General features: G+C 35.7%; 1 protein-coding gene across 1 annotated transcript; it reads left to right on the forward strand.

The window, feature by feature from the left end:
• Window positions 1-2,655: 2,655 nt before the first annotated feature.
• On the forward strand, window positions 2,656-7,098 carry LOC131046231 (acyltransferase GLAUCE-like). Its single transcript, XM_057979919.2, has 3 exons — window positions 2,656-2,763; window positions 5,862-6,343; window positions 6,651-7,098. Exons 1-3 carry the CDS (start codon window positions 2,656-2,658, stop codon window positions 7,096-7,098), a joined length of 1,038 nt encoding a protein of 345 aa, XP_057835902.2.
• Window positions 7,099-9,854: the final 2,756 nt, after the last annotated feature.

A 9,854-nucleotide genomic window follows, 5' to 3' on the forward strand; every position in this document is an offset into this window, starting at 1 on the left:
GGTTATGTATCAGCAATATGTTCACTGAAATTCGAGTTTTGCAGCAAGTATTGTAAATTGAAATTCGCTTATAAAATATAGTTTGTAGAGAGTTTTCATGTCAGAAGAATAGATCATATATCATAAGGTGGGGGAGTTCCATATTTGAAATGACGGATCTGTAAAGCTGACTTTTAGCACAATCTCTCTAAAACTCTTCTGTCTTGCACAGCTTGCCACTTAAGTATTTTTCTACCCGTTTAAGTGTTCTTCTTAAACTCATTATGCCGATTCCGTTATATAATGAAATAAGTAATAATTTAACGTTGACGTAGTATATATATATATATAAATAGCGTTGATATGTATATATAAATTGCTGTGTGCAGTTCATATATGTGTTAGGATGAAAAAACGACTTAAAACAGCAGATAAACAGAATTAAAAACACACAACACAGACAATAAGACACATAGATTTATCGTGGTTCAGCAATTGCCTACATCCACACTTGAAGTAGGGGAATCAATCTATTAATCACCAATCTGATTTACACATATACACAGCTGCAATCAGCTCCAGAAAAATTAACCTCTACAAATGAATTACAATCAACTCTTAAAGAGCTTGCAAGGAGAAGTCGAATAGCCAAGAGTTTTGGTGGCAAAATGAAGGAGTCCGTTGGACTTCACTTCCAACAATCTCCCACTGAAGGCCAACGAACTGCTGCAACAAGTAGATTCCCCCACTCAGTCTTATTGTCAGTTATTGGAAAGGCCGAGAGAAGCTTGGCAGAAATCGAACTTCTCCCACTTAACCACTTTAGTGAGCACATCAGCTGGATTCATGTTGAATTTAATCTACATGAAATTTGTCTTCTTTGACCATATGGTGAACATAATGACTGCGAACATTAGCATATTTTGACCGCGGCTGAGATGTCTGATGTTTAGTCATAAAAATGGCACTGCTGTTATCACAAAACAAAGCAAAATTTGATTGCTTCAAACCCAACTCGCTGAACAAGAGTTGCAACCATACCATCTCTTTGGCTCCTTCAGAAAGAGCTATGTATTCAGCCTCCGCAGTCGATTGAGCAGCTATATGTTGCAATTTTGAAGCCCAACTAATCGCTGCCCCAGCAAATGTGAAAGCATAACCTGACGTAGACTTTCTTTTGTCTAAATCACCGGCAAAATCAAAATCGATAAACCCTTGCAAAACTGCCTTGTCCTTTCCAACCCATAAACAAAAATCAGAAGTACCCTTGAGATACCGCAAGATATACTTAACTGCCTCCCAATGTGATTTGCCCAGATTAGACATAAATCTGCTCACCAATCCCACAACATGAGCAATGTCCGATCAAGTAGACACCATAGCATACATGAGACTTCCAACTGCAGATTTGTATGAAATTTTATTCATAAACTCCTTATATTCTTGTGTGTTTAGGACACAATTGAGAAGACAACTGAAAATGAGAGGCTGAGGGTACGCAAATTGACTTAGCATCCACCATACCAAATCTGTCCAAGATTCTTTTAATGTAGTCTTGCTAAGATAGTTTGAGTTCTCTCTTTTTTCTATCCCAAAAAATAGTCATTCCTAGGATCTTCTTTGCTGCCCCTAAATCTTTCATGGCAAATTCCTCCACTAAGTGAGTTTTAAGTTCACTCACAATCCTCATGCTTGTGCCAACCGCTAGCATATCATCCACATAAAGGAGAAGAATGACAAATTCGCCATTAGGAAGCTTCTTGTAATAGATACAAGGATCAAACTCGTTGCGAGTAAATTTGTGATCAATCACAAATTTGTCAAATTTAAGATACCACTATCGGGGGGCTTGCTTAAGCCCATACAAACTGCATTTCAATCTGTAGTAAAGGTGTTCCTGCCCTTTTTTAATGAACGCTTCTGGTTGATGCATAAATAGTTTCTCATCAAGATCGCCATGGAGAAATGTCGTCTTTACATCCAGCTGTTCAAGTTCAAGATCCCAGGCTGCAACTAAACTCAATACTATTCGGATGGTAGTCATTTTAACTACTGGAGAGAAAATTTCTTTGAAGTCGAGGTCTTGTTGTTGAGCATATCCCTTTACAACTAGTCTTGCTCGAAATTTTTTGTGACCATCGGCTTCATCTTTTAGTTTATACACCCATTTATTTCTTAATGCCTTTCGGTTAGGTAGAAGTGGCACCAAATCCCATGTCTGATTTTGCAATAGTGCATCCATTTCTTTGCACATTGCAGTGTGCCAGTTATCACGATCTGCAATTTTACAAGATTCTTTGTATGTTGCAGGCTTTGTTTGATCAGAGATGAGCAAAGTAGGTTTAGCTTTTTCATAAAACAGTAAATCACATATCAGAGAACTTTACAGGAGGTCACCTCTGTTTGGTTGATTTCCTCAATTGACTCTCTGTTTCAATAGTAGAGTCATTCAATTTTTGTAATCCCTATTTACGCAAACTCATATCTCTCCCATTGTCTTTGTTTATGTTCCCTGTAATGACTTTGTTTTTTAGTCTAGTAATGTCTCTGTCTGCAGGGCAATAAAAAACTTGTGGATTTTTATCTACGTTGGTTGCATGCAGATTGTACTTGGATAAAGCCGCAGAACAACCTTCCATGGGCTGCCTTGTGTGAGTGTACAGAGGGCTAGGAGTCATGGCGGCATCTTCCACTACCTGCATGAGAGGACTTCGCAGTTGGACTGCGAAGGTTGGTGGCCGCAAGAGAGCAAGGGGTGGAGGGTCCGTGGAAGCATCCTCCACGGTCTGCACGGGGGGGTGACTCCACGGCTGTGCCACCGCAGAGGAAGGAATGCCTGCAGGGAGCCTGCGTGGAGGACTGCAAGTAGCCCGCGGGGAAGGGACACGTGAGGATTGTGACAAGGAAGGCTACCATGAGGAATGTGGGGAGTGTGGAGAAAAGTGTGCAGGATGTAGTGGAGGATGTCCAATGATTTGGTGATGATGTGAGCCAAAGTGCTCACCGTCTGGATGTTCTTCCATATGAGTGTTAGTTTGAAGAGGATGTGCTCTGTTCTGTAGGCCCCCAAGTTCAGAATTAACTGAAGACCAAACATTATCAACACTCACTTCTTCATTCTTAGTTTGAGAATTATATTCAATTGAGGTAGACGTCATAGGAGCTCCCACTGAATGAGAGACCAAAGGCAGAGCGGTTGTAGTCGAATTCTGAAACAAAGACATAGGGACATATTTTGTCTTTGATTTATTTGAATCTTGTAGTGCGAGAAAGGAGGTTTCATGGAAAACTACATCTCTGCTATGAATAATCTATTTATGAATTGGATCCCATAGTGTGAAACCAAATTGCCCTTCTCCATACCCCACAAAAATACATTTCAGCGACTTTGAATCCAATTTGGTTTGCTTCTCCTTGGGTATATGCGAGAAGGCTTCGCATCCAAACACATGAATATGAGAGTATGAAATCCTCTTCCCTTGCCATTCCTCTTCTGGAATACCAAAATCTAATTTAGATGATCGACTTCGGTTGATTAAATACACTACTGTGTTACATGCTTCTACCCAAAATTCCTTGCCTAAACCTGCATTAGACAACATACATCATGCCTTCTCAAGAATTGTTCTATCCATCCTCTCAGCTACACCATTTTCTTGAGGAGTGAAAGGAACAACCTTGATTCTTCCAATCCCATTAGCACAAAAATCATCAAATTCATGTGAACAAAATTCTCCACCATTATCAGTTTGTAAGCATTTAGTCTTATGCCCAATCTGATTTTCAACTAAAGCCTTGAAAATTTTAAATTTTGAAAAAACTTCAAATTTCCTAGAAAACATATAAATCCATACTTTTCTTGTACAATCATCAAGAAAGGTTACAAAATAGTTAGCTCCTCCAATGGAGGTTACCTCGGTAGGCCCAAAAATATCTGACTATACAAGCTCCAGCGGTGTTGTCTTTGTGTCATGCCCACCTTTCAAAAAAAAGACTCTCTTTTGTTTGCCATAAAGGCAATGTTCACAAAAGGCTAAGTCAATGAGTTTGAGGCTCGGTAGCTGATTTCTTGTATGCATAACATGGAGTCCTTTCTTGCTAATATGGCCAAGTCTTTGATGCCAAAGATCTGCTTTGTTGTCCTCAATCACCATTGTAGCTCCCACTTCACCATGAGTTTTAAATATGTATAGACTTCCCACTTTATTACCATTTACAATCAGTATGGTACCATGAGTTACCTTCCATGTATCTGGGAGAAAATTTACATTTAGACCTTGGTCAAAGAGTTGTCCAATGGATATCAAATTCCACTTCAATTTTGGGACATGGCAAACATCTTTGAGAAGTCATGTTTTACCACCTTCAAATGGCAGCAATACATCCCCTTTCCCTGTAATTTCACAAGCTTTGTTATCTCCTAAGAAAACATTGCCAAAATGACCTTCATGGTAGTTAATGAATGCTTCAAGACATGAGGTAGCATGATAGGAGGCACTAGAATCAAGCACCCATGAATCTGAAATAGTGTTAGTTGTTGAAAGGATTAATACACTATCATCTTTATCATAACCTATATTTGTTTCGCTATCCTGCACCCTCTCTTGTGCCCTTTTGAAGTTTCTACAATCCTTCTTCACATGACCAGCTTTGCCACAAAACCAATATTTACCATTTATGTTTCTAGACTTCGATCTCTTTTTTAATTTCGAACATCTATGGTAGTTATTTATGCCTCTATTATGACTTCTACCTCTATTTTTAGTGTTGACCACCGTTAAGGCTTCACCGGATGAAGGTTCATCATTCTTTTTTTGTCAAATCCTCACTGAGAAAAGTAGTTGCTACATCATTAAAATCCAACTTATTTTTACCGGATATAGATGTGCTAACTGCTGTTACAACACCATCCCAGCTGCTTGGTAAATAACATAATAACAAAACAACCTTGCTTTCATCATCTTGTGTCATCCCCATCGAAGTTGCTCGACTAATGAATGTATTGAATTCATTAATGTGGTTTGCCATAGCACAACCTTCCTTCATTTTCAGTTTGTACAAGCGCTTCATAATAAATACTTTATTTGCAGTCGATGCCATTTCATACATGGTTGTGAGTCTATCCCATACATCTTTTGTTGTTGCATCACCCATGACATTGAAGAAAATATTATTGGACAACGAGAGAAAAATTGTCACTCTCACCTTCTTGTCCAATTTTTCCCATTCTTCATCAGCCATCTCAACTTGTTTCTTTGCTTTCCCTTCAAGCGCAAGTGAAAGTTCTTGCTTTATCAGCAAAGACTCCATCTGCACCTTCCATAACCTGAAGCTTTGACCGGAGAACTTCTCTATCTTCGATTCTTTCATGATTCTGGAATTTCAACCACCAAAATCTAAACATCGATCTAACCATGCTCTGATACCAATTGTTAGGATGAAGAAATGAATTAAAACAGCAGATAAATATAATTTAAAACACACAACACAGACAATGAGACACACAGATTTATCGTGGTTCAGCAATTGCCTACATCCACACTTGAAGCAGGGGAATCAATCTATTAATCACCAATTTGGTTTGAACATATACACAGCTGCAATCAGCTCCAAAAAAATTAACCTCTACAAAGGAATTACAATCAGCTCAGAAGGAAGGAGTTCATTGGACTTCACTTCCAACAATATGATGTAATGTGTAATTGGATATTGGTTAATAAGAATTCTCCCTGCGTTTCTGGTGGACGTAGCCACTTAATGGTGAACCATGTTAATCTTGTGTCTTGAGTTCTTTGTTGTGTCTATTATTCTTTCTCCTATTTTCTGTTCGCTATTATGTGTATTCTCTGCTTGTTTTTAAACTAAACAACTCAACAACTCAGTTCAGATGCGGTGGCTTTGCTACAGGAACTGTTATAAATCACGGTTTTATGGATGGAATTGCATTGCAGGAGTTTGCAAAGAACTACACCAACGTGGCTAGAACAGGAGATGTGGCTCTCCTCCCTGTAACTGATTGTACGTTCTTGAAAGCGCGTGTTCCTCTTCAAATAAAGTACCAGCACGAAGAGTTAGTGAAGCCTTCTCAGCTGGGTATTGATTACGCACCTTTCATGCAAAGAAACATGGAACTATTGCGCAATAAGGTGGCCCTCCACAATCAATCAGAGAAGTATGTTTTTAACCTCTTCTCCTTATCAGGAGAAACGCTTAGTCTCCTCAAGCTAAAGGCAAAGGAAGGGGGAGTTTGTCATTGCACAAGTTTCATTGCAGCAATGGCGCACCTGTGGCGCACAAGAACTGCTACAATGGCAAATATCAATGCCAACGATATTACCATAGTTCACTATGCCGTGGACATAAAGTGAAATAATATTAATATTTTGCTTAGCAAATTAAAAAATTATTGTAAGTGAATATATATGATGTATAGGGCTTCTGTTTTCCTTTTGAAACTTTATTCTTGAAAGTACAGAGAATGGTTTCAGTTGAATTCAACATGTTTATGATCCTACATCATTCATGTATGTTTATACTGTATTTATTTAAAATCAATATATGAACTCGGCTCTGCTTTTACTGATTAAAAAAAAAATCAACATTAATAATGGTTTTAAAAAAAATCAACATTAATAATAGTGAGTCTTTGTTTATGGATGGATTTGCATCAGGTCAAGGATGACACCTCCTCTTCCACGGGAATATGTTGGGAATGCAGTAAAGGCAGCATATGCAAAGGCAACAGCCAAAGAATTACAAGAGCAACCATTTTCAGTGATTGTGAAAAAATTGCAGGAAGCAGGAGATAGATTGACTGATAATTACATAAGGTCTACTATAGACTGGTTTGAATTACATGATGGAGTGATGCGTTTAGAGAATGGGTTTTTGGTTACATCGTGGACTCGCATGGAAATTGGAGACGTAGACTTTGGAGGGAAGATTAAATCCATCCATGCAGGGCCTGTGGTGTCTGGCAGAGTGGATGTTGTTATATTCATGGCCGATGCAAAGGATAAGGCCGACATAAAAGTTTACATTGGTTTGAAACCCTCCCACATGGCTAGATTTCAAATTCTTTTACAAAATGTGGACACCACTACAGCTATCCGTGTATAATATGTAGGCCTTTCTTTTGTTTGTCTGTTTGTTTGGGAATAGCTGGATACCTTATGCCTATTCTTATGATTGCATTTTGAATAAACCTTAGAAATATAAGTTTTTAGGCTTAATGATTTCCCCTACATATAATGCTACTATTTCCATATCATTACATATGGGCAAAATCAATTGTCCCCTCTTCTACTATTCCTTCGTCAATATATCATGTTTTGAAATAGGAAATTATGTGATTATAAGTATACAAGAAAATATGATTGATTCAATATAAGAAGGATAATAATATTTACTTTATTATGCATAATAGAAGGTTTTGTAGAGGATTGGTACTAAATTATTCAAATTGAAATTATTTAGGTCAATAAAAATATACAAGGTTTCCAATTTTTAATGCTTTAATAAGGTTATTAGACAAATACTACAACTCAGACCAAGTTTCCAGTTTTATAAGGATGGAAGAAATTTTTAAAAAGATTGAATACTTCAAATATGCAACAAGACGATATAGATGGGGTTCAAAAGAATAGATTATTTGAATAAATATAAATAATTTTCAATCAAATATACTACATGGATAAATGAATATATTGTGCAAAAGAATCCATAATTGATAAACACTAACGAAAATAATTCTCTTAAGAGGGGTGGATGCTCTACCATTAACAAATTTTATTTTATTAGGATATGTCTCTAAGTTAATATACGGCCAACATACTCCTAAATTAATTTATTTAATAATTCATCTAGCCTTTTATAAGTAGTTAAGTCATCCCAAGTGACATCTATAGCAATAATATATATAATGGTTTCTACTTATTTTATGAAGAATAGATTATAAATTATGTTATAGTGGTGTATTAGTCCCCAATATTATATGTTATTTGTATTACATCTCTTAGTACATTCCTCTTATACAAATTATTTATTTACATGCACAACAATCATTTTGCAATCATGTCATTAGTGATATCTTGTACTCATATTTTGCGTTAATGTATTTTTCTTATACTAGATTCTTAATAGTGTTAGGTAGTGCAATCTTTCATTATTCATATTTAATATTTTATGAATAGTATAAACTAATCTCATAGGCCTACAAAAGTTCACCTATCATGCTTAGCTATTTTCAAGTTGGTATACACAATAGTTTTCCAAATATCAAAATATATATTTTTATCAAGCTACTTCTTGAAAATAATCCTTATTTCATAGCTACCGAATAATGCTTGCATTGTTTTCCTTATACATATATTCTATTTATATAGCACTTAGATAATTTAATATTTTCAATAGAAGATCTTAAGTACCATACTAGTTAGTGCATTTGATTAGGATTCATAGGATATTATAAATATTATGAAGAATTTAATGCTTGTAGAAAATTGGTGTGACCTTACTATCCATTACCTCCTTCAAATTATATTTGTTCAATTACAACCAAACTCTATCCCTAATGTGAAAATTATGAGATGTATCGTCCTAAAATTACACCCTTTGCAAGTTTGACCACATTTAGGGTCCTCACCTAGTGTTCTCATCCTCACAGTTGATCTGGACCCTTTTATGCCTTCGCCATGCAATAAAAATCATATTTTCATATTTTAAGAATCAAACAATTTCATTCTAATAAATCCAAATTATTTATTTACACAAATATCAATCAAAAAAGTTTTCATCATAGAATAGCATAATCAATTACCATAATTATTATAGAAACATGTGCCAAATTGATAGAAATATATCTTATGAACCTATCAAGATGATGCTCATCTTCAACAAATAAATAGTGAAAGAGTTTTATTCCAAGTAATATTGGCTGTGTCTAAATAAATAGTGAAAGAATGAATCCACTATTTTATTGTCTTATGTTAGAAGTTCACACAAATCAATCTTCTCACCTTGATCCACCATTTGATATGTATTGTAGATTGCAGTGGTGGTAGAAAAATATTCCTCATTCTAAAAGTAAACCATATATGCCACATCCTTTGTAACATATATGATACTCCAATCAACTATATCTTCTACTCTCATCAATCTCTTATAAAAAATAGAACCAATTAATAGTGCAACCGTCTAGTTGTTTACCATCTTCATCATCGAGATAATATCGATGGAGCACAACCTTGTGAAGGCCCTTATATCATCCTTCATGATACAATGAGGTATATTAAAATACATCACATAAACATACATTTGACTTCAAATAATTTGAATCCATGCATGTTTGTTGCTAAATTCAAAAATTATTTCCCTTGTTCAAACCTATGTCTAGAATGTGCTTGTACTAGGGTTTGTATATCATCAAATCATCCTTTACAAAATGCTTCAACAAATTATTAAACTTCACATGGATTACCTCTATCAAGCACACATGAATGTAAACCCTAACATCTTCAATGTACACTATTATGTCAGAACAAAAAAAAGCTCCTTTCCTTGTCACTCAATATAGCCACAAATGGATAAGGATTGAATAATAGTTGTGGCCTCAAGTATGGATTAACAACAATCCATATATCTATTTCACACCACACAAATAAAATAGATAACCTAGGATTTGTAGAATAGCCTTCGATCGCACTATCACACTAGAAAAATCTTTCACATTAAATAGCTCTTGAATTTACAAGATCACAAATGATCAAAATAAATTCAGAAAAGAAATTTTATCCATTGCATTAACCCACTTAGGTTTTTTTTGACATAAATGCATTTTACTATTACACATCAAAAAGATAATACTCTATTTTACC

This window comes from Cryptomeria japonica, chromosome 7, assembly GCF_030272615.1.
Source record: "Cryptomeria japonica chromosome 7, Sugi_1.0, whole genome shotgun sequence".
In the NCBI taxonomy this organism is placed as follows: domain Eukaryota; kingdom Viridiplantae; phylum Streptophyta; class Pinopsida; order Cupressales; family Cupressaceae; genus Cryptomeria; species Cryptomeria japonica.